The sequence below is a fragment of the Synchiropus splendidus genome, chromosome 16, assembly GCF_027744825.2.
Source record: "Synchiropus splendidus isolate RoL2022-P1 chromosome 16, RoL_Sspl_1.0, whole genome shotgun sequence".
In the NCBI taxonomy this organism is placed as follows: domain Eukaryota; kingdom Metazoa; phylum Chordata; class Actinopteri; order Syngnathiformes; family Callionymidae; genus Synchiropus; species Synchiropus splendidus.
Window position 1 is genome coordinate 10,739,958 of NC_071349.1, and position 25,366 is coordinate 10,765,323.

The 25,366-nt window shown below is 44.0% G+C and overlaps 2 protein-coding genes across 5 annotated transcripts in view; one reads left to right on the forward strand and one right to left on the reverse strand.

Moving 5' to 3' along the window:
* Nucleotides 1–15,356, forward strand: part of stxbp6 (syntaxin binding protein 6 (amisyn)) — a 60,695-nt gene extending 45,339 nt beyond the window's left edge. Inside the window, exons 6-8 of one of the 3 annotated variants that reach the window (XM_053845363.1) lie at nt 10,030–10,187; nt 10,530–10,561; nt 14,206–15,356. In XM_053845363.1, the coding sequence (XP_053701338.1) occupies nt 10,030–10,187; nt 10,530–10,532 (161 nt within the window). In that variant the 3' untranslated portion in view covers nt 10,533–10,561; nt 14,206–15,356. The remainder of the gene's footprint in view (nt 1–10,029; nt 10,188–10,529; nt 10,562–14,205) is intronic. The other 2 variants (XM_053845362.1, XM_053845364.1) reach the window with 2 other exon arrangements.
* Nucleotides 15,357–15,608: 252 nt separating this feature from the next.
* Nucleotides 15,609–25,150, reverse strand: ncmap (non-compact myelin associated protein). Of its 2 annotated transcripts, none has more exons than XM_053845355.1 (4): nt 24,787–25,150; nt 17,984–18,091; nt 16,889–16,973; nt 15,609–16,276 (listed from the first exon to the last, which is right to left on the reverse strand). In XM_053845355.1, the coding sequence occupies exons 2-4, from the start codon at nt 18,075–18,077 to the stop codon at nt 15,997–15,999; spliced, it is 459 nt and encodes a 152-aa protein (XP_053701330.1). In that variant the 5' UTR covers nt 18,078–18,091; nt 24,787–25,150; the 3' UTR covers nt 15,609–15,996. The 2 variants fall into 2 exon arrangements, with proteins under 2 accessions (XP_053701330.1, XP_053701329.1); XM_053845354.1 differs by having other exon boundaries at nt 16,889–16,994.
* Between the last annotated feature and the right edge of the window lie 216 nt (nt 25,151–25,366).

Consider the following 25,366-nt stretch of genomic DNA (forward strand, 5'->3'; position numbering starts at 1 on the left):
AGAAACAGTCGAGCGCCTCCCTGGAAACACAGCAGCTGTGACAGGATCCTGATGAGGGTGAACTTTTGCTTTGTTGGCTCATCATGGATCCATTTCTGTCGAAAACTTCTCACAACTTAGTCAGACTTTCAGGATGAATCCACCAGTGTGGAGTGGGTGTGTTAGCCTCCGTGGTCAGGTCTATTTTTAGACCACAATGGGCTGAGATTTACCACATTACAATGTCCATCCCCATGCTAGTGGACAGTCACTACCCCATGCAAATCTTCAAATCTTCTCCTTTTGCATTAAAAAAACCTCCAGAACACGTCTCATATTCATCACAGGGCTGAAAATCATCGGAATGGTCTCATGAAATATAGCTCCCATTTTATTCTTGTGTGAAGACGCTTGATATGAATTGGAAATTAACACATGACCTAAATGAAGTAGAAACTGCTCCTGTGTAAAAGGTCTTCTTGGAGAGCGGAAAGGGTATTAACTGCCTAATGAACAGCCCCATTAAAGCCAGGGAGGACTGGGATTGGCTGGAGGAATGTGGATGTGTGCCTCGGGAGGCGCCCAGTCCGGACGCACCTCGCCCGCAATTTAGTTACACTCCTGCTTGTAATGTCAAAATTTGCATCCCTGACTCGGCTGGAGTTCTCGCCGTAGCCTCGCAGGATACATGTTACTTTCAAGTCTGGCAGGAATTGACCGTATTATATCCATAATGTCACGGTGTGTAGCGTCGCAGAATTGAGGTAGAACTTTCATAACTCTTTATGAGGATAGAATTTAACCAGATTTTACGGCTACTAGTATTCACATCTGCGCTGTATAAGTCATTTTAATAAACTTCCACTGCATGAAGGCCTCCAATTCTGCCTTTCCCAGCCACCATTTTTACTTTGCTCTAACGTTAAGCTCGTCCCTAGCGGGTCGACAGACCTTTTTCATGTGACTCGAGAGGCGTGGAGACGTTGTTTTTTCACACTTAACGTGCACATTTTTAAGTAAAAACCTCATACTGTCCATGACTGGTTTCAGTTTCCGTAATTTCCCGGCTATAAGCCGCTACTTTTTTCTCGCAGTCTGAGCTCTGCAGCTGATACAAAGCTGAAATCTGATGAAATCAGAGGCTTTTTATTTACCCATAAAGCACTCGAAATGCGCTGTTTTCGCCCACGTGTCCACAGCTCCGTCAACAGAGTCGATCTCCTGGAGGTCTGGAATCGAGAAGCAGCCCCCGAGACCGGCAGTGGTGTTGGAACTTTGGGCACGTGGGCGAAAACAGTGCAAAAGTCCGACATGAACACAAGCGGGTTTTGGCCGCTGACTCGATTCCGGCTTCAGAGCTGCACCTCGTCTATTTTGAGAGCAGCGTAGATAAATCAAGATGCTATTTCTTCACTCTAGATTTTTCTTCACCCCGTTTTCAAAACTAGTTTCGAAAACGTTTTTAAGCCGGTGCACCACTGACCTGTCCACAGTGCAGACAGCACCACTGAACCTGTGACTTATGTATCAACAAGTTCTGTTTTCTTTTTAAAATTTAGTGGGTGCGGCTAATATTCCATTGCGCTCAACAGAAATTACGGTAGACACTGAAAGTGCCCTGCGGAGTTGCTGCAGTTCAGATGCTATTCGTTATCTGAGCTTGTATCGCGCTTAAAGGCGTTTAAATCCTATAATATTCATAGTATTATGGGCCACTGACCCCTCAACTGGGTTCAAGCATGGCTCTACTTTGTGACCACCAAAGGAGGCGTGGCCATGGTGAGAGAATGTGTCATCTGAACTGCTGAGAATTGCATTTACACAGACCGTAATTTAAGCTCGACTCAGTGTGTTATTAGAGGGAACTAATGCCAGTGCTCCGCCGGGATCTAATATCAATTTAAAAGCACCTGAGGCGGAGGGACACAGTGCTCTGGTCACCAGTCCATCACACTTCTGCGGGCCACGCTTGACTGCTCTCACCGTGGCAGTGAAATTAATTACAGTCTGAAACCTGGTTTGTTTTGAACAGTGTTGTTGTGCTGTGTTGTCAAGAAAGTCAAGTCAAGAAAACCCAAACCTCCCATGTCTGATCTTGCCAAACCTCAGCGCTGAGGTGACCTTTACCTGTGAGAGTCAGCCGGGGACCATGAATGAATGGAACGACATATTGAGGAGCAGATGTGCTGATAAATACTGAGCAGGAATGATGTTCAACAAAGCTTTCCTATGACCGCACGTCTGGGATCATGTAACGTGAGGGCAATGTTAAAACATGTTGCTCTCCAGCCTCGGTTTTAATCCCAATACGGCTGCTGTGGCAAGACCAGATTTTGAATGAGACATTTTTTTGCCCCCGGTGAGTTTCTCTGAGGACAAAAACAGATAAAAACAAATGGCTTCTGTTCAGTCGCGATTGTTTACTGTGAGATTTAGTGCTTCTGCGTTATAATCATGTTGAAATCTGTGTCTTATTTGATGGATTGAAAACCACTTTCTCATAAACGGGTTGCTTTTTTTTGCGATTATGTGAGGGACGTTGCTTTTGTGAGGTGTTTAGTATGAAAGTAGATTTTATCTTTCTTCGTGTGTAGGGAGATTTTAGTAAGAGGACATCCTCATTGTCAGTCCTCCTTCATGTGCCCTCAGTTGGCCACTGTACTCTAATGTCGCATGACACCACCAACACTAGGAAGGACAAGTTCTATCACTTAAAACTGTCACATTCTTACTTGAAGTTCCCTTGTTTTTACCAAGTGCAGCCTTCTATCTATGGTTTCACTTTCAGCATGTGTCAAGGGCAGGTCATCTTCCGTGTGAAAAGCACAGCGCTGGACAGATGAGTGAACTCCACTGTTGTTTCACCTTGAGCGGTACTAAGATGAGCATCACACGAGGAAACGGATCCCTTAATCTTAATGTTCGGAGAGATCAGAGAGCAACTAATGACTTCCAGGTGGCAGCAAATGGGAATGAATCGCTCCAAACACCAGAACTGGAGTGGAGAAAAGCGAGGTTTGTGTCACGGATTAATATTCTGTTTTAGCCTTGAATCTTATAGATCTGCGCTCAGTGATACAAATTCGAAAACGATTGAAAATCTTCTGGAAATGTTTAACCAGTCAGTGGCCTGCTCAGTGAGGGGCGTGGCTTAGAGGCTTGTGAGCCTTCCAGACACTCTAACAAGAACTTAGCTATTCCGACCAGGGAGTGGCAAAAAAAAAAAAAAAAGTCCCTCCAGGGGTCTCCTTTCACCCACCCCTCTACACTGCATGTGTGTTATCATATTCCCTCTCTCCTTGTTGAGATCAAGTCATGTGCAATGCTTCCATTTGGCCACAAACATTGCCAACAAGGGTCCACAAACAAATGTCCAAATTCCCATGATGGAACTGTGTAATCGACGGAACTAAAAAGTGGAACTCACTAGTGCAGCGCGCTGTCACCCCAACACTATACGGGGCGGACGTGAAACAAACATGGCTGACCGGGATTTCTGTCCCGACCCTGTGGAACATATCAGCAGCTACCGTTTCAATTGGCTGTATGAGCGAACTTCGCTCACACAAACATTCTCCACCTTTACCTCTCAGACTCCACCCATCCAAACGTCCCACAGTCTCCACCTTTGTGAGGAGCTTTGTAACACGACAACAAGCACTCACTACATGCTACTTTTCACCCCGAGTAGCTGATGGTCACTTGATCTTCATGTGCCTCTACTGTTGATGGAAATTGTATATACAGTGGTACCTCGGTTTTCGAACGTCCCAGAACATCCAGAACTCGGACGCCCCTGAAAAAAGCCGGAAAGAAAATAACGTGCGTGGACCGATCAGCTTACCCACCACTAGCTTTGTTATTGTGTATAATGCAGCCTCTGTATGCAGACGTGTCCCGTTAGCTACATTTACTGACTGTTTTTTCTTCATACTGAGGTGTAAAACCTTTCCTGTCTCCACACTGGACCGTGGTAGAGTGTCACAGGGGAGGTGCTCGCTCTCCACACCTCCACTCCAGGGTTTGATGTCCTGTTGTGGGCTGGAGCTGGGACAGGGATGAGGCGAGTCTGGGACAGAGCGTGACTTGGTTGATGACTTTGTCATAGCCAAACTGCACAGAAGCGCACATTCAGAGCTGGACACGCACCGGGCACCTCTTCACTTCTGGAGAGACGTCACTCACTCGGCAACCCCTCCCACATGCAGCGGCCACACACATAGAGGAACAGCGCACCTGCAGCAGACACTCTACATTCACTCCTACAAAAGACTATTTTAAGACTTGGAACGCATTGTTTCTTTTTCCATTCATTGTAATGGGAAAAATCCATTCAGATTTCGAACAATTCGCTTCTCGAACGGCCATCTGGAACGGATTGTGGTCGAGAACCGAGGTACCACTGTATATTTTAAGTGTTTTGAAATAGTACTTCATGTAATGCACAAGAAAGGGCGAGCTGAAGTAGTGTGAGAAGAAAGAGAAAATATCTTAACTGCTCATCAACATTGGTTGTAATACGCAGCATCCTCTTATAGTTTATGTAAATGACATGTAGACAACGGCAGCATGGATTTGTGCCAGCATCTTTACAGCTTTGCCGTGCTTCTTTCACAGCATGTCCTCCCCTGCTGTCTGTAGCGTTGCACCACAAGTGTTGGCGAAGAGAGAGAAATGTTTTGGATTCTAAAGTGGGGTGTGCTGATCCCAGCCATCTTTCCAAGGTATACATGAAAGAGTCCGGGTTATCTCCTCTGATAACAGAGGTGTCTCGCACTTCCAGCCAAGAGGCTGTGTGTGAATCACCGCGGCTGCTACACATCAAAATCCACTCCTACGCAGGCTTCGTTCATCTCCCTGAAGCTTCAGCTGCTGCACATAAGCTCTCCAGGGCGACCCCGCCCTGTCTTCTCTGTAATTACGCTCCTTCAGCGAGGAAGCGGCCCTGCTGCTCCCTTCTCAGAACTGGGAAGAAAGGAAGCCGGCAAATAAAGGGAGATGTTTTCTCAGTGTGAGTTGGGGAGTTGGAGGTGTGGTGTTATCAGGAATGATGCGAGTGCGACTTCCCAGGCTGCTGGAGGATTAGGAGGAGTCGGTATCTGGTGCAAAGGTTTTGAGAGAAACGTGTTTTTCAGAGACACTCTGACAAGTTCTGCCTACTCTGAAGGTCAATTATTTCACCGTCACTCTTCTTCTGCCTGTTTTTTGCGGCTCCTTCAGAGGAAACATTTTTTTGTGAAAATGGAGAAATGTTTTTAAAACTTTGATTGTTTATCGGTTCGTTATGATCCAGAATTGCAGAGTTGAATTACCTCTTGTTTTTCATTCTGATGACGCTGGTTATTGTAGCTGAAGATGAGGCTACTCAGGCTGTGTCCCATTTCTCACCCTAACACTCCGACAACCAAGTGAAGCCCCTAAGAACACTTCATGACGTCATGCGTAAAGACAACATGTCATTGGCTGCCGGGCCGTTTTGTTTTGTTTCCTGCATATCGAGTGTTGGAAACGTTTTGGAAATGCCAGCTCCAACGTTTTTGCAACCTCTTGCATTGGCGCTGATAATCACGCTTGGTGTGGTGAACCAATGGTGAAGAAACGGGCGGAGCCGAAGCCAGCTTCGCCGCTATGTTACGGTGATTGATCTGTGAGAGGTATGAGGATGTTAACGTTAGCCTGGATGCTAGCAGACTGTTGTTTGTTAAGAAGAAATCACGACATACTGTTGTACATACGTGTTGTATTGTTCATGTTGTCGGAGACGGTAGACCATTTGGGTCGCTAACACGTGCTTACGAGAGAAAAATCATGGGTGGAAATGAGCAGAGGTCAGCTCTCTCTGAGTGCTTCCTAGTATCGATAGTATCCCAGAAAAACAACGTAGGCTCTTTTTTGTTTTCACATTTGATCTAATTCAGGACCTTTTTTTCGCCTCCTAGCGAACTAGGAAAACTAATTCAGTGTTGTGGACCAACACATCACAACTATCCTACAAAGGTAATAACTGCACGCAGAAAGTTAAACTCCATACTCCCTGAATGGCACCGCCTGATCCTGGCGGCTTATCTTGAACATGGTTCAGTGGATCTCTTCGGCACTGCCCAGCCTGGAGAAGTCAAGGGTTAGGCCAGATGAATGGTTTTTTACTAAATATTTGCTGTCGTCTTCTTCCTCACGCGTAGCACCAAACTGATAAGTCCAACGGTACCTCACAATTCAAAGGGAGGACCATCAATTTCCCACCTGTGGCTGGCTTTGTAAAGTTGGCAGGAGAGAGGATCAGCTCTTCAAAGTCTTAGAGGTCGAGTGCACTTGTTGGGAGAGGAAGAGTCATTGAGTCATTATTGACAGACAAGTTGGTGCTGTATTGACTCATTTGTTTTTGCCTCTCTTTGCTTGAAAAGCTTCAAACGCAAGAGGCTAGAATTGGTCTGCAGGATATCTGGGATGCCCTCTAGAGGGAAGATGCATCTGGGCTGCCTCCTCATTCGCGGGAGCCTGGAATGGTGGCACGGGCTTCTCGTCGGGATGTCCCGGGAGATGACCGGCGTCCTGACCTCAAGAAAGCTGTAGGAACTAGAACTGTTTGACATTGGTTCATAAATTTCACATTTCAATTCCAAGTAAGTTGCTGGTGAATCCCCAGTATTGTGAGGTGAGTGAGCAGGCGCTTTTTCTGAGCTCCTGTTGTTTGTTTGGCTCCAAAGTGATTCAGCAGAAACACTCTTTACCAGGTTTAGCTCCTCTGATGGAGCACCAGCTGTCCGGGCCACATGCTGCCGGGCTCTTATGTGATCCGCCGCTGCAGAACCGTCCAATTACCCGTCACTCAGCAAACCTGGCCTCATGCTACAGGACACTCGTCTCCGCGAGGGCTGAATGAAGCCGTCTCTGTTCGCCCGAGGTTTTTCTCTCACGTCCTCCTCTTCAAACTCATTTACTTTTTCATCTCTTCACTCCGCTGACCCCCGGATTTGATTTGGAGATATTACTCATCGGTCGCGTGGCCTGAGCGCGACCATCACTGCAGCCCAGAACAAGGCTCTTCAGTCGATTTTAGACGGCAGCCTCAGGGTCACCCTGAAATCACTTTTACAGTTATCTGTTTATTGTGCAGTAGAAGGTTTGCAGGTCGGTGCTGGTGAGATTAAAACACGATATGATGGAGGCTTCTCTGTTTATCTATCGTCCTAACTGAGTTCTCAAACTACTCAGAAGTATTTCATTTCTACCTTGAGAAGGAACTTGGCCACCGAGCATCTCCTACTGAGGAATGCCTCGAATAAGACCTACCTCAAGGTCTTGAACTTTTCCTCACCACCTTCCACTGCCTCCATACTATGTAGCTGCACCCCACTTTAGTGCCCGTCCTCCTCTACTTCCATCCACCAACCTCCTCACCACACCATCTTCTGACACTGAAGGACATCTCCTCTGGAGAGCCTGCCCTGACTCATCCTCGAGGTGTGGTCAGTCCAGACTAGTTGTATGTCTCTCCGTGGGGCTCGTTCCTGGTCTCGTCTCGAGAGGCTCCGCCTACTTTAGAAGTCCACCACCAGCTTCTTGGTCTCCTAGATGTTGAGCTCTGCTCCCCAAAGTCTTCTAAAACTAGTCCTTCTAGCCCTGTGCTTCTGACTCACTCAAAATAACTTCACCAGCGAGAAATATCTGTCGAGGGGTGGCACATCTTTCCTCCGTTGAAGCCTTCAGGTGGATCCACGTGGAATAATGTGACGGATGATGTCCTACAAAGATTCTTTATTGCCAGCAGAGAGAAGGTGGCAGCCTGAGGAGGTGTAACTGCCGAGCGCTAACACTCCCGACATGCTCTAGATTAATGGCTTGTCACAGGAAACAGCCACGCGAGGTTGAGCTTGTCTTCCGTTCTGCGGGGCAGCAGGCGATGAAACAAACACAGTGGTACTGCTGGATGCTTCCCCTTTTAACCGTGCTTTAATATTCACTAGAAAGAAGAGTATTTCACTGTTTCCGCTCACACAATCTCACAAACCTGTCCTTTATGTTTGTGTACTGTCTATCTGGCATTGCAACACAAAACAACTTCCTTCGAATGTTGTTATTCTGTTATGTATTTTCTCTTGAAATATTTTTATTTTTATAACAACTTTGAAAGAACAAGGGTCCCAAGTTGGAATTTCCTCTCGTTTTCCAATGTATGTACCGCTCAGAATGACCCGCTGTAGTATTCGCCTTGTGGTTTTGAAGTTGAAAAGCTTCATTTGCCGTCTCATTGGAGAAGATGCCAAAGCCTCAGTTTGAATTAATGCAACAGTCTCAGTGTTGGTGTCCATCTGAGGTCACTCGTCCTCCCCGCCTGGACAAAGGAGTTTTTCTCCCTCCACTTGTTTGACAAGTCCCATATTGCACTCCAACAATTTTACATAAGATAGGAAGTAAAGTGTTTTTCTGAGAAGTCCATATAGGTCCATCTTTTTTGTTGTTATTCTCAGGCCTTAAATGAAAAAACTGAATTTGAACTGGGAACAATGTCAGAGGTGTCAAACTCAAGGGCCAGGGGCCAAATCTGGCCCTCCAAGTTCCTTGATGTGGCCTGCATGAGCTTCAGGTGTTGAACCTTGGACATTCAACTCGCTTGAGGGACAAATATTAACTGGAAACTTTTCAGTTCACCATCAGTTCACCCCTGATATTCTCAAATTGAGTAGACTGGACTTGGGTTTGTTCTTGGAAACACATCCCTATTCTTTCTTTTGGATTCAGAACAGAAACTTCAGATCAGTCCTCCATGTTATCAGTTTGTTAACTGGTTAAGAACTGAGCACATTAAAGCTGGAAACACGAGTCACGATGGTTTTACTTCAGCTGCTCGGAGACCTGAGCGCCGCTGTTTGGCGCCACAATATCTCGAGGTTCTTGTGTCTGACATTCCTGGGTACAGGGCGAAGATTCTCCTGCCTCTTTAGCGGTGTCTGCTCCGCTGCTATCTGTGAGGTGAGAGGTTATCTGTCGGCGTGAGGCAGCGACTGCTGCTCCTCAGGAGGGCTGAGATTGATGTGGTGCATATTCTCTGTCAGGCTTCATAAGTCTTCATAAGCGTGAGCTGTGTAATTGTGCGTTGTCTCTATCGACCCCTGCAGGCTTCAGCAATTGCCGACATCAATAACTAGATATTGAAGCGCGGAGTTGAGTGGACAGATGAAGTTGTGGTGTTGAGCAGAATAACGTGTCTCCGGCTCCGGAGCCCCACCTGTTGACCAGAAGCGATGAGACACAGCCGTCTATCATGTCAAATTTGGTCCGATATTATGATGTGTAAAGTCACTTCTGCTTGTTGCTGACGCATTTGGCCAAGCCATCTCACCAGGAAGTCTGGCTTGGGGGCCACATGGGCCCTCAGCCAGGATTTTTCAGGCCCTCATGAAGTCACATTCAAAGTGAACTTATAGAAACTTATAGATTTCCGATAAACGTGTTCCATTTGTTACCATCTTTTCTGCCCTTATTTATCATTAACTATATTTTAATTCATCCTTACAGAAGTAGTATTCATTTTTTGTTTTTTCTATGTATTTTTATTATTGAACTCATTCAAATATTTTATTCACATTGCACTTTTTAAAATACTTACCATTGAAAAAAAATATCTCTCACATATTTTTCTATAATTGTATATGTAGATATATTTATTATTCTCTTCCATTCATTTATTAAACACATTTATTCCCCTGAATTCACAAATTATTTCAGTAATAAAATGCAGTATTTTTTTCTCCCTAAAGTATGCATTGATTTTGATTATTTTATTATTAGCTGAATAGTAATATCAGATAATTACACGTGTAGAATTCATTATTCAACAACCCTCATTGTTTATAGGAATTATGCTCATCATCAACCTTCATCTTTGACTTAAAATTAAAAAAATGAAATAATCCACTTCAGAGTGTCACATTTCAAACCTTCTCCATCTCTGTTCCATGACAGTCGTGTTCCTGTTGTCTGCGCTCTGAACTGCTTTGGTTGTGCGTGGCTCTCCGTCCTCACCGTGCTTCTGCTTCTGGCCGTCAGGGAACAGCATCCTGCACTCGGCTGCAGACAGTGTGACCAGCGCGGTGCAGAAGGCCAGCCAGGCGCTGAACGAGCGAGGAGAGCGACTGGGACGGGCGGAGGAGAGGACGGCCGACATGATGAACAGCGCCGAGCAGTTCGCCGTCACCGCGCACAAGGTGAGGGAGAGGGTCGCAGGGTGCCGACGGACAGGTCCACCATGTTCGTCTTCTTAGTGTTTTACACCCAAACCAAGGCAAATAAACAGTTCAGAATTTGAAAAAAATCCTTTATAAGACTAAAAAAAAGTGATAAATGAGTGTGAGTGTAACTGCCAGACATTCCTCAGCCAGAGTGGAGACATGCTCCTGCATTCTTTTCTTCTATGTGACAAAGTAGATCTTAGATTTGGAACACTTAATTATCCTGCATTATTTATTTCCATGTTTATGACTTCAATTCTGCTGAACTGTGGTTTCTGTTTTTGTGTGCTGAAGTGGTTTATGTGTTCAAATCAACAGTAAACAAAGTCCCTCCACTGCAGGAACAGAAGGTAAACCGTGTTGAATTTAGCTTGGATTGTGAACACTAAACTCCCCTCTAACTGTGTTTACTGACCTGGAGTTCTAAACTTCTAAACAACAACATACTTGTGAGCCTATATCAGAGGTGGGCAATTCAAAGGGGCCAGGTTATATATATATGGGGGCTGTGGAGCGGTGCTGTCAACCCCAAAGAAAGGAGGGCAAGTGAAAAATGAAAAATATGACTAGACTTTAAAAATGCCCAGAAAATGTTGGTTTGTTGTGTTTTATTTCATCTAAACCGTATTCAATTGAATACTTATCAATGTGTCTCATATATTTAAAAATCTACTTTCAATTCTGATGTATTTTAAGGGTCAAGAACTACTTCTAAAATAGTCTACGGAAAAAATAAACAATGAAAAAACAAATAAAACAATAACAAAAACAATAATAAACAAAAAACAATGCACGTGACGAAAATGTCAGAAATATCAGTTTTACTCTTGACTCCAGGAGGGCCACAAAAATACAGTCAAAGGGCCGCATTTGGCCCCCGGGCCGCACTCTGGTCAATGTCATGCTAATAATCCTGTGTGTGCTGCTGACCCAAGTATATTCTGTATTTAAAGGCGGCGTCAAAAGTATTTTAAAAGTCCAGTTTCATAATAAATTCATGTTAAATGACAGGTCAAACAAGATGACTGTCCTGTCAAATATATGTTGAGTCACTGGTAAACAGCTTATTTCTTCCATGGCACCAAATACTTAAAAAAAAACCCCAATATTCCCTTATTCCCATACGGCGTGATCACTTCTTTATGACACGCTCAGTTCAGTGGAGATGACGGCCTTTTCCTGCGTGGCTGTGGACGCATCCATCTTGGGTCACTCTGCATCTGTCTCTGCCTCCGACAGCTGATCTCTCATGAAGAATAACTGCGCGGCGTCGATCATAAATGGATGATGTGTTTTACAGCGAAACAAAAGAGGAACCGTCTCTTTTGGAAGCGAGCTGGAGCGGATCAAGACCGTTCCGCTGCAGGTGGCGCGTCGTGTTCTTGGCTCGGTTTGGAGGCGAAGACTTTATTACCGCATCCACTGAAACATGACTGATTGTTGCACCCCGCTGGGAGACGCTTTAGACGTGAGAAGAAGAGCGAATGAGGGTTGACTGTGCGGTGCGAGCCAACATCAGTCACTCGAACTGGCCGGATCTGGTCGAGATGTTTGACTTAACCTTGGTTTGCCCTGAGCGGCAGCAGGTGCCGCGCTTCTGCCTGCAGCTCTGCTGCCCCCTAGCGTTCCGTTTTAGGATTATACCAAACGAACGATCCGCTCTTGCACTTTATATAAACCAGGGGTCCTTAACCTGTTTGATCTCGGGGTCCATTCAAGGAATAGCACTGACTCATTGCTCTTCGTTTCATTTGTGTTCAGTAACCACATTGAATCATACTGAGGCATGGACAAACCAAAACCTTGTGAAATAAATGACATGAGACCATGTGATCGTCGCTATATTTGTCATTGAAAAGTCATATTCGTCAAATTTACTAAAGAAAATAAGAAAAATAAAGCTGTTGCGACAATTGGAAAAACTGTACATGTCATGAATAAAGATATGAGTGCAATAAATATAATAAAACAATGTCTAAATATTATGAAATAAATATAATCTATATATTTTTTCAAAATATAAACTAAAAAAGTGAAGTGGAAATGAATGTATCCCCATCAAATTTTCTAACTAATTTTAAAAACTGCTTCAACCACTGCTTTATGAACAGTTGTTACTGTTGCTGCCCTCGCTGCTCAGAGGTGTAAAACAAAAAACTTTTAGCAGCCCTCTAGGAGGCGCTCGTGGCCTCTCGGCCCTATGCTTAAGAATCGCTGCTCTAAACAACACTCATGTCCAAGTTGGTGTCGAACCTTTTGGGTACTAAAATGGTTGTTAAATGGTGAATCAATGTTGAAATAATTGACCATCACACTTCCTCACGTTTCATCTGCTAACAGTTTTTTGTGAGCGTGTTTTTAACTTTACTTCTTTGTACTGTGTCAGTTGACCAAAAGTTAAATGGATGGTGCCAAAACTGTCAACAATCCAAAAAAAGTGAGAATTGTTTCCAGGTATCTGGAGCGTCTATGATCCGTAACAAGATTCAGTTTTTTAAAAAGATGAATTTTGGCTGTTGGATCACCCAAAAACTAATGCCATGGTAAATCGGCCATTTTGACTTTGCTACTAGGAAGTCATGAGCTTGTGAAAGTAGGATTTAGATTTTTAGTTGTTTTGGTCGTCAAGATAGACGTGAAGGCTTCGTAATTCCGGTAGTCATATTGTGACTAAATCTACATCTAAAACAACAAAAAAACATAATATAAGTTTTGTTTGATAACAAGACTGAGTGCATGTTGTAATAGATGGTGCTGTAATACCTGTGTGTGTCAGGAGAGGGCAGTAGAGTGCAACACTCCCCACTAGCTCCTCTTCCTTTCTTGAATAAAGGGTACCATGGATTCCACAAAGAATAGAGGGTTTTCACGGCGTGTCATCAAACCCGGACGCCGCCACGTTGGAGATACTCTCTTCTCAGCACAGAGCGCTACTGAAGGGACCATTCTGCAGCGTTTCCTTGAAAAAATGGTGAATTACGGTCGTGTTTTGAATAGTACGAATCGTTCCGATCGTGAAAAACATTTGGAATTTTATTGACTTACAAAAGTTACTAGAAATCAAGGAGAACAATGCCAGACGTTGTCGGAAGAAAGGAGGCGCTTGTGGTTAGTGAAGCTGAACCAGGACCTTCGTGGCAGAACTGTGGATAACATCTGAATATTTTGAAAAATGTATGGCCTAAATGAATATTAATTTGCATTACATTGATGCGGGAGAGAATACACCAAACTTTTATCAGAACATATTTATTGATGCCAACACATCAGTTTTCAGAACGTTCCCTTAAAAAGCTATCACACACACACACACACAAAATACTTGAGCACAAACTAAAATAGCAAACAAACTCAAAATATTTAAATACGTCACATTCTCATATAAGGTGCAAATGTCGTCAATGACTTGGTATATCAGTTCTCTGACCCATCTGCACACCACCTGGTTATACGCCTCCAGTGACATTTCAGGTCCTCTGCGGTGGATGGAATAGGTGAAAAACAGGTAATTCACGATATCAGGATACGTCACCGACGGCAGACTGTCTGGATCGTCGTTCACCCACAATGACGCAGCCCACTGGTACGGGTCAGCACCACCAATAAAGCTCAACGTTTCCAAGTGTCGCACATTTTCGTGTTCATGAAGCTCCATTCTCAGCCTGTGGGAGTGTTTACAAAGAGTCTCTCCAACATGACGCCTTCCAGGTTGGATGATGCGCCGTGAAAACCCTCTATAGCAGAGCAAGGAAGGATTTTGATGAAATCTGTTCACCTTAAGAATAGAGTTTTATTTTGAAAGGCAACTTTTATTTTCGTCACGGTGCTCTACTTCCTCCCTGGCCGAAATAGACACCTTGCGTTTCGGTTGTGGAGGACGACAGCAGTTGGGTGTGACCACCCTGAGAACTGACTATATTTGTGGGCTCTAAGTAAAAGGCATCTCTGTCTCCGCCCCGCCCCACTTCCTCCCTCTCTCCCCCCATGTCTGCAGCTCGCCATGAAGCACAAGTGTTAAGCCACTGCCTCATCCACCCCGGGCGGGGTCGAGGGGGGGTCACCAAACGCCCTGACGCTTGAGCACGAGCGGGATCCACCAAGTCGATTCTGTTGTCGTTTTGTTAACACTGTTAACAAGTCTTGCATTCTCACACAGCTGGAAGGTTACTACTGTTGAACAGAATGTTCTGAGCCGACATCAGCAACGCGCTAGTCGCTAATGTCATTCCGACTTCTGGTTTTAGCGTCGCCATTTCATTTCACCGTTCTGCACAGCTGGTGTCAAATACTGTTGTTTTGCCGAGTCATGAAGCGAGAAATAGTTAAATATAGCAATATCTGTTGAGTCACGAGTCACTGCACTCTGATGCTACTTCGATGCACAACATAACCAGTGATAAACAGATAAACTTGTTAAATATAGTTGTCGATAAAATGCTTTAATTTCACGGGATTCACATGCTACTGAGCTAATGCCGCGGTGCTAGCGCTTAGCATCGCAATGTTAGCCGCTGAAAGATTGTTTTGTCCTCTCCCACACACTTTTGGATTCTTCAACATAGTGAACTCTTTTTTTTTTTTGTTGTGACTGTATAAACTAAAAATCCTTTCAGTAGTTTTTAAGCTTCTGCAGTGTGCCAAGCTAATGTGCTAATATCTGTAGAGCTAACGTAAACATTGGGGTGAGCGGGGCGCAGGAGAGTCGCCCCGAGCTTCGTTTTAACTTTAAAATAGTCCAACTGTGTGCTTTTATTCTGTATATATATTTCTTAATTTGGTCACTATATTGATCTTTTTACTGGTATTTAAATATAGCAACAGCAGTGTAAAGTAGCCTCTCCTTCAAGTGTGACTCTAGCGCCCCCAGCCCACGTCTGAGATGTATTTGATTCTTTTCTACCGTCTTATTCATGACATTCTTCCGCACTGACTGTTGACTTATTAAATGTTTCAGTTGCTTAAATCTTTGTGTCACTTTATTACCTAATTCAGCTCCGTAGGTTTGGAATTTGGAAGTGAAGCTCAGGTTTGTCACTGCTTTTACCACCAGGTGGCAGTACAGATCACGAGAACTTTGACCTCCACTCTTTCTTTTCAAACTATGTGAAATGATAGCAAATACTCATTTAATTTTTGTAATATACTGCTTAAGGGGTGATTTCTAACGATTAAAACAGTGTTTTAAATCTATTATAATTATCAACTAAATAAAGCATCTTTCTGAATAGCTAACCCTTTAAAATAAAATGACTATTTAATAAATGAAAATGTAATAAAGTATATCATACAGTTGAATTCCCTGTTTGGGTTCAGTGTTTCATACAGATATAATTGCAAGTTAATAAAAACAGGTATTTGGAGTAAATATATTCAAAGAAATTGAAAAAAAAAGATCCTTTATTTTGTCTAATTCATGTACCGTACATTCACACAAGAATGCAGAAATAAAGTGCAAGAATACTTTGTGTCGGACTACAGTCTAAGTCTTTCTAACATAGATGAAATACTATTATAAAAGTCAAATCAAAACAAAGTATGTTGGTCACTACTGTGTGTGATAATATTACATTTCTACTATTGATTCAACTGTGGTCAAGGCAGAAATGTACTGAGTTTGGAGCCGCTTTCTTCATGGCGCCGCCCCTGTCAGAGCTTCCTTCACGAATGGCTTTGACTCCTTCGAGGTTCTGCAGCAGCTCTGTGGACCCAGAGTTTCCAGAGGATTCAGTCAGCAGCGGACGCGTCAGTCACTGCCCGCTGGGCCGCCAGCGTCCCTGTCTGGCTGCTATGTGTTTCCTAGCGACGGCGAGTCGTGGATGGTGACCACGGTGGAGCCGCTGGCTGTGCTGAACTGCTCCAGCTGGTTCCCTTCCACCGAGCTCAGCTCCACTCTGGGCAGCTGGAAGCCGTGCTCCGACGGGGGGTTTGAGTCTGGAAGGGGATTGGACCTGGAGTTCACTGGTATTGTGTTCAGAGGCAGGCTGGTCTGGCCGGTCGACTGGGAGGTTTTGGGACGAGGTTTGGAGCCTCCGCTGTGTCCAAGGACTCGGGACGCATGTGTGCACCTGAACACCAAACACACCAGTCATTTTTAAGTTCTCTGACTCACATATGAAGTTATAATCCTGCCAATATTGGAAAAACAAATCCTTACAAATGTTTTGTTTGTGAAAAAACTAGCATTTTGCTCATGAAAATCGAAAGAAAAAACTGTTTTGAAAGGTGTTTTATCAGAATTTCATGCCACAATTTAGTGAGTCCAATTCACTTCCTGTCACTTTAATGGTCCATGCTCTATGGTGGACATTGGTGTCACTACATGCACAACTTCTGCTGCTGCAAAAAAGATCAAATCTGGTCTTTGATATTCACTACGATCCGACAGGAGCCACCTTTCACAGACAATCTCCACTGGTATACTTCTTTTTGCTTCAACATTATTTTATTTTCAAAGCCACAGTGAAATCTGGGATTTTTTTTTAATGTAGCCATGTGTCACATCTTAAAAAGAACTAGTTTCTAATCTACAAAATGTTATTTTCGTCTTTGTGAGTGAACTGGAGCTGTCACTATTTTAAAAAATGGCATATAGAATATTCTATTTATTTACTGGGAGGCTGATAAATATAGCATCACTGCTGGAATGCTAACTCTGTGTGTGTGGAATGCGGCCTCACCTGTTGTATGTCTTCAGGATGAGCAGTAGAATGGTGAGAATGATGATAATCCCGATGACGATGACTGCGATCATGGCCCCGGAGCCTGTGGAAGAGCAGCATTGGGCTGTCAGAAGATCTGAATCACTATCACTTAATATATCTGACGGGAAACACGCGGCTCTGTCGCGCGCCGGACAAGCTAGCGCGGGGTTGCCTAGCAACGGCATCGATCACAAACAGGTGGCGTCACATACTTGTGATGTGCCGCGCCTGCGACAAACATCCAGATGATAGCGTGACGCAATAGTTTTATTAGACCTTTCTGCTCAAGTTTGTGTCATCTGTCAAGTGTTTTTAGTCGAGTTCAATGTCCAACTGATAAAGAGCGACTGTTTGATTTATACTAGTGGTGGGACTTGTACGAGTCTCGATTAATGAATTAATCGACATTATTATTGGTTAAAATATTTTAATCGCATTTAATCGTTTTAATGTAATTTCATTTCATTCCTGCTCCACTGATCCCACTGATGCACAAGATACGTGGAAGCTAGGATGATAACAACAACAACAAACATGGAGGAATCACAGAACAAAAGCAAACAAAAAGAACGAAATTCTTATAAAATTGAAAATCTTATCCAAATATTTTCAAGACATTAAAAGAGCTTTAGTTTAAATAAGGTGATATCAAAACTTGAATATAGCCACCATTGTGATTTATTGTGCTATTGTCAAACTGATGCAAAATAAACAATATTTTGTTGTTTAAATGTATCTATGGGTCCATCAGTTGATTCAGTAATATACCATATTCATTCAAATAAAAAAATGTCAAATATTCTTATACCATTAAACTGCGATTAATTAATCTAAATTAATCGCAAATTCTCAAATTAATATTTTATTTTATTTCCCCTTGTTCCCCTTAAAACACCACTCCTGCTAAGCTATGCTAACGTTTCTGACCGTGCGTATCGCCATGTTTTTTGTTATTACACTGTGTTACGATCAAGTCTGCCAAATTTGGAAGGAGGGTTTTGTGTGAGGGGTTTAGCCGCGACTGCTAGCATCGTAGCGCTGCATGCTGTGCAACAACCCATCCACTCTTACTCTGGATTAGGATTTGCTGCCTGGACTTGGTGGCGATTGTTGTGTTGAGGTGAAGCGTCGTGCTGGTCACTGGTGAGACGGTTGACGTTGGCATCTTCAGCAACAAACCTGTGCACAGAAAAACACTTTGGTTTTCACATGAAAAAGAAAATTACTGTAATTCTTAAGTGACTAGAAATAAATCCCTGTTTCTCCCTGTTAGGTTACAGTCAAGTGAGGAAAGAAATGTTGAAATATTTGTTTATTTAATCACAAGAATAAAACAAGACAGTTTGTATTGACACATTTTCAGTTATTAATTTTGCATTTATGTATGTATTTTCTATTTACAGCTGCCGACCAATGTCACATTTGTTACTGTCTTTATCACATGCCACTTTACGATCACATGATGGTCACCTGACTCCCACTCATTCCTGTGATCACATGGTTCGCCGTCTCTACTTATGTCAGCATTTTTATCATGGAGCCATGAGAATGGATGGGGATTTGTTCTTCTGTGGTGAAGACGTATCTAGATAGGAAACATGAGTGTTGAAGGAGTAAAAACAAAAGAAGTCGCACGCTGAATTATTGGTACTTCTTCTTGTTATGAATGAATATCAGAAGTACAGTGGTACCTCGGTTCTCGACCACAATCCGTTCCAGACGGCTGTTCGAGAAGCGATTTGTTAGAAAGATTTTTCCCATCACAGTGAATGGAAAAAGAAATAATGCGTTCCGAGCCTTAAAACAGGCTTTTGTAGGAGTGAATGTAGAGTGTCTGCTGCAGGTGCGCTGTTCCTCTATGTGTGTGGCCGCTGCATGTGGGAGGGGTTGCCGAGTGAGTGACGTCTCTCCAGAAGTGAAGAGGTGCCCGGTGCGTGTCCAGCTCTGAATGTGCGCTTCTGTGCAGTTTGGCTGTGACAAAGTCATAAACCAAGTCACGCTCTGTCCCAGACTCGCCTCATCCCTGTCCCAGCTCCAGCCCACAACAGGACATCAAACCCTGGATTTTCGTTCGAGATCAGAAGCAAAAAAATCTCAAATTTCTTGTTCGAACTCCGATTTGTTCGAATTCCGAGACGTTCGAAAACCAAGGTACCACTGGAAAACTTGTCATTCAAATGCAAAATGTGCTTCAAATCCAACTTTATCTGATATCGCCGTCATGAATCAACCTCATTCTGGAGTCGGGATGGACACAGACACCACTACAGACTGTTGAGTCCCCAGTTATACTGTTTGACTTTTAGACTATGGGAGGAAATCGGAGAGCCTGGGGAACGCAGGCAAACCCCTGCTGTGAGGCTGCAGCACTTACCACCGCAGACTCTGAATCATGTTTCAAATATCTGAATCCAAGAGGTGGCGCTATACCGTAGTTCAGTCATCTGGCAGAAATAATTTTAGGTGAAATTATGGTATCAGCTGTCTTTTTTTTTTTTCTTCTGAGTTCTTCAGTTCCGCTGTGACTCCTGGCGTGGGGTCAAAGACATAAACACGTCCGAGCGCGGGATTATTGTCTCCCGCCGCCTGAATTTACAGCGGCCTGTTTGTTTTGGAAACGGCGCGCGCGTCATCGTGGGAGTTCCTCCTGTCGTCCCGCCTTGATTAAAGAGTGCCATTAAAACGTTTCAAATGAGTTTGATCTGTGAGTCACGGAAGATCCGGTGACGCGAGACACCGCTGCGCACCGTGGAATTTGGGTTTCCCCACATAAGAGAGACGAGCCAACGCGGGCTGACTCACGCCTTCGTTGAGGTAACAAAGAGTGTTAACGTGGTGACGCTGTATGGCGCCTCCAGTGGACGGTGAGGGAACAGCCAGCAGCCGTGTAGCTAACCAGAGTGAGGACAAATCTTTAGACGTTTGTGCTGCTGAAAGCCCCCATTGTGGTCATGCGATCACCAAGGTAGATGTTCTTCTCCACAGGTCCAATATTGAGTGGTGCAGGAATTTGAGCTACAATAGCAGGTCTGTTGGACCCAGCGACACCTGCCCTATGAGCCAGGCTTTCAATGGCCGTCTGTGTTGGCACACCTCGCACCGTGAAGTCCGCTCGGGAAGCCTGTCGCAGCAGAGAGCTTCTCTCAGACCGAAGCCTTCTCACCAATACAGTTTTGTACTGGTAGCTTTCTAATATAACAGGAGGCCTGAGAGACGAAGGTGGGTCCACCTGCTTCTGTTTGAGCCAGGTGCCTCTGTATAAGCAGCTTCTTTATCCGCAGTTTGTATTTTTCTGGAGAATTATTTGCAAAAGTGAGTGGTCAGTAAACATTTTCAGGAGGTTGTTTTCAAAACACTATCGCAAATATCTGCGACCGTCTAAAGTAGAAAAGAGATTTTCTTTCACTGGACCTTTTTTAGACCTTATTTCCCATCAACTTATAGCTCTACTTCTTATTTTCTTTTCTTTATTTTTTTCCAACATTTTCTGTTTTTAATAATTATATTTTATTTATTTGACATTAATTTTTACACTATTGCTTTACATTTGTATCTGCTTTTTCTCGCTCTTTTTTCTGTTGTGTTTCAATCTGACTTTTTTCCCATGTTTTTTCACTCACCATTTTCTTTCTTGTCTTGATGTTGCATTTTGCTCAGCTGTTTTTCCTCATAACTTCATTTCTGCCAATGTTTAACTGTTACTTCCTGGCATAGCTTGTCATAGAGTTCCTATTTTTATAGCTCAAAATTTCCACTTTTTTAGCTTTTGATGCTTACTGCGAACAAGTCTATCAATGGCTGATTCACCTGGTTTTTATTCTAAAAAATCTAATTTTGTTTTTCGATTCTGACATTGTTGAGCATTAAATTCTGGCCTTCAAATTATATCGTATTTTACTTCTCGTATTATTGTACAAACATTGTGCATAAGCTAAACATGGAGTCTTTTAGCGACCAAAGATGCTTTGTAGGTTAAAAAAAAAAAAAAGTCATGAGATCCAAACTCTCCTGCAGCTGTCGCCACTCTGGCGTTGTGATTCCGAGTCGTCTCTGTGACTCATCTGGAGCGTGTTGACAGACATCAGCTCCATTAAAAACCTCCACACACCTGCGAGCTCCAACACACGCTCTCTTCATCACCTGCCTCTGAAACTCTTTTCCAGTCAGGACCTGAATCTGCGCCTGATTTATGAGGAGGGAAGCAGGAAGTGCAAATACAGGAGCTGCTGTCTTACGCTTCGCTCGCTCCATTTCCGCTGAAACCACGCGGTTTATGAGCTGTGTACACATGTGGCATGCAGCAGCAATAAAGACCCACAACACGCACGCTCACTACAGAGGTCAGCACCAAGATATGTCACTTTTTTTCCAACACGTTTTTCTATTCTCCTCATTATGATCAACACTATTTCAAGTGATGTGTTGAAAGTCAGTGAGCAGCTTCACTTTCTGAGTGCTTTTTTTCCTTAGTGTTAGTACATTAGAGTTCATTTTTAGTTTGTTGTTGCGTCCAAAATGCCTGCGTGGATCAATGTGTCGAACAATATGTTGTATTTTATGAAGATATGTTATGCTGACCACGTTATTTTGATGTATAATCCGACCCTACTGAAGAATATGCTATAGTGTAGTGTGTAAATTGTTAGTTATAAGCATCCATCAAGTCATGTTTTTCTGAACAGTAGTGTTCAGTCTTCAGTCTGGAAAATGCGTCACAGAAATGGGTCGGAATCAAGTGCGATGAAACCAGATACGGGCTCGTCGTCATCCATTATTTTCATACACGCTTGAATCAGATCCCGCTTCCTGCTCGGCGGCAAATATTACACAATAAAAGGCCCATGTTGACTCGCTCTAAAACCCTCAGACGAACAATGACAAAGCGTGTGTCGACAGCTTGTCTGATAGTTACCACATTGTTTTGACAACCTGAGTTTTTGTGTTACTGCGGAGCGATTCCTGCGCTGTACAATTACCATGTTCAGTTGTCGCAATGTTGTACTTCAAGATGCATGAACCTAGCCGCGCGCTAACCACCATGCTTTCAACTGTCATGAAGATATTTCTGGGGGTTAGCGTGCTAGCAAGTTAGCTTGTCTAATTCCAGTGGAAAAAGTGTCTGAAAATGCCATCATTGTGCAGCGGATGGTGTTATGCTAGCTAGCGTGTCGGATTTCAGTGGCCCACAAGTTGAAAATGATATCTGAGCCTGAAATAAAAGCAGTTTCTGCACCTGCGTTTCACTCTTTGTGTCCAGCGCGATAACGCGTCCATATCAGATGAAATCTTTCTGCTCACTTGTGGCTTCAGTTTCTCCTCCGAATAATAACAGCGTGTTTGTGTCTGGGATCTAATATCCTCTGCTGCTGCCTCGGTAAACAGGCCAGCTAGCGACACAACACGAGCTGTTGACCGACCGCACGTGTCGTTTCCACGCGCTGACGTACACTTCTGGGTCAACAGTCCAGACTTCCTTTAGCTCATCCACAGCAGCTACAGCGCCCCCTATCTGTCAGCCGTTGTTGGCTGGAGACTGTTGTCTTCATGCTAAATCCGCCTGCATCATATTTACAGTAGCAGTAGATATTGCCGTCTTACAGTCAGTAGTAGTCAGTGCCCTTTAGAGGTACTTCAAATCTAAGTGACTTTCCCGCCTCATTTAGCAACGTCTTCTGCTGGAGAACCTGTGAGGATGGAGGTTAAACACTCTGGTCCATCTAGTCTCGTATCATTTTTTTCCATTTCTTTAGCATGTGTTAAGCTGAAGAGCGCAAATGATGTGCTCACACCGGTCGACTGAAATTGCTGTTTTATAACAAAAGTTTTTTTATTCTTTGCGCCGCTAGCTAGATGAACCCCGGCCAAGTTGGTCAAGTTGCAGTTGAGATCAGGTACAGGTACTTCAGAACGAAGCGCTATTTAGAGACTTTGAATCACTTTAAACTTTAAAACGGAGATGCCACAATATGCCACAAGGTTGTGCTAATGGCTACATAAAGACATGTACTTGCGATAATGGACTTGTATTACGCAGCTGCTAATTTGATTTAATTCCCTGAGGAATGTCAAGCGACTGGTTTTAGTTTAGCTTGAAACATTCGTGACCTGGCGCTCAACCTGTTCTGTCATTATCAAGCATTGTGTGAAAGTGATTAAACGTTTCTCAAATTCAGGTCAATTCAGACCAAAAAGTACTTTGCTCTGATCGTCCACACACCTGCATGAACTCAGTCACACTATGCTCAAGACCTCATTTGGCCCAGCGGATGGGAAAAAACTTTGAATATGTATATCTGGTTTAAAATACTAACTAGTTTAAACCCTTGGTGTCCATTTTTCTTTGCTTGCGTTCTGCTTACGTCAGCACTTTTGGTAGTTGAATCACCTGGTAAAGCTTTGAGGGAAGGTGTTAGCTTGGCTTATGACATGATGAAAACTATTTAGCACACTAGGCGTTAGCGGAAGTCTTCGAAATAACAGAAGGGAAGTTTTTTTTCCTCTGTTTTTCTGTTTTGTTCGCCCCTGTTTTTTTGGACTAAAATGTTCCTGTAATATCGAGATACTTCTGAGAGAAATCCTGCGTTCTAAGCGCGCCATCTTATAGCCGTACCGCGTCCACACATGTCGCGCTGAACCTGGAGAAACATTGCAACGTTGAACATGTCTGACAGAGCTTTCCTGCGGAACATCGCAACAGGTGCCTGCGTAACGTTGTCGTACTAACTCTGATGCCTTCCATGCTACCAGTGTCTTCAGCTGAAATCAAAGCAGTTACTTCCTGAGAAACCAGTGGCGTGTGACTCTTCCCAGGTGAGTCGCTCTATCTTTCATGTTGGACTTTGATCGCTGACAGAAGTCGTAACTGTCGTCTGACTTTTGTTTGCTGTTTCTCGCCTCACTTGAGCCTTTGACCTCAGAACTTACAGCCAGCTTCACCTAGCTTTCCAACCTTTCTTGGAGAAGGTGTCGCTAAAGGCTGCTTTGTTTGCTAAAAGTACCCTGCACTCGTACTTGCTCAAATATTTTGTGTAACCAGCAGACAAGTAAATGGCTTAAGTGCTGGAGTATGAAAATGACTTTGTTTGCTGAGAGTTATTAGCTGGCCATTAGCCGCGGGTGTGGTCGGCCTCTTATCAGCTGCCTGCGGTTAATAATTACTGTGTAATGATGCAGCGCTGGGAATCACTGAGTTGGTCCCTTTCAATCGCTGACAATCCCAAATAGATGCAGCACTCAGGTCTGCGGATACAAACAGTTTAAAAGTAGCATTTTTGAAGAATTACGGTGAAAATACATGAAACGTTGGCGAAAATATAACTTGAAAAAGGAAAATACAGAGCGTGCAATTTATAGTGCATAAAGTATGTTTTATGAATTATAGACTGAAGAAAATATTTCGTCATATATCATCAAATTAAAAGTATTTTTCAAGATGTTGCGATGTATATTACTGTAGAGAGAGAGCTATCAAACTGATCCGATTTGTTTGTTTTGGTTTCGCACCTGTCCAGCCACATGAAACAAGACCACGTATGCAGTTTTATTTTTAAACGTAGCCATTAGCCTCCTAGCTACTAGTGGGTCCGTGACTGAGGGAGGTCATCTTGCTCCGGTGACAGCTCTACGTTGTGGGATTTACTGCCTCTAGATTGACATTTTTTCAGGGGGGAGCCACCTGAGCTGGTCTGATGCCAGTGGTGTCACCATTCCAGACGGGACTCTTTGATGTGTTATCTCCCGATCTTGATCTGGATTGACGGAACCTCTGCAGCTCTGGTTCCTCACCTGTAAACCTCTGAACCAGTGGAATGTCCACGGTTCGCCTGTCACCGCGCTCGAAAAGACTCGACGGTCTCAGACGCTGGTCGACTCACCCAAGTGGCGTGATCCGAGCCAACTCCCGGCAGGAGGCTGAGCAGCGTCCAGCCCTGCTCTCAGTGGGCAGCAGGGGGCATAGTCCACCAGTGGTGGGGTCCCTGGGTCGCAGCAGGGGTGAGTCTGGACGTCGCCTCTGTTCTGCTGCCAGAAACCAGTGTGTGTGTGTGAGCGATAGTGGGAATGTGTGTTGATGTGAGAAAGGGGGCGGCTCCTCCTGGCTGCCAGTGACGTGCAGCTGGTTTTTCAGGTCCTCCTGCTCTGCCACTAGGCGTTTCCCAGGTTCCCTCTCTTTCTCTCGCTCTCTCTCACTGGCCTCACCGCCAAGCATCGCCGGGACGTCCCCCGTCTTCACGCCGAGGAGAAGAGCCTCGACCTTGTCTGCAACAAGTCACATGTGCAAGTCAGTGTCATAAACCTGTTGTACTTCCTGAAGTTGAATATTAACAGAGTACAAAGTCGTCCAGTGCTGGCAGGACGTGTTGGGCTGTACTTCGTCCAGGACCCTCAGACAGGATGGAGAGTCGTGGTGACTGTCTGAGCGCCACCATTTTTAAAAACCGCCAAAAAGCCTGGTGA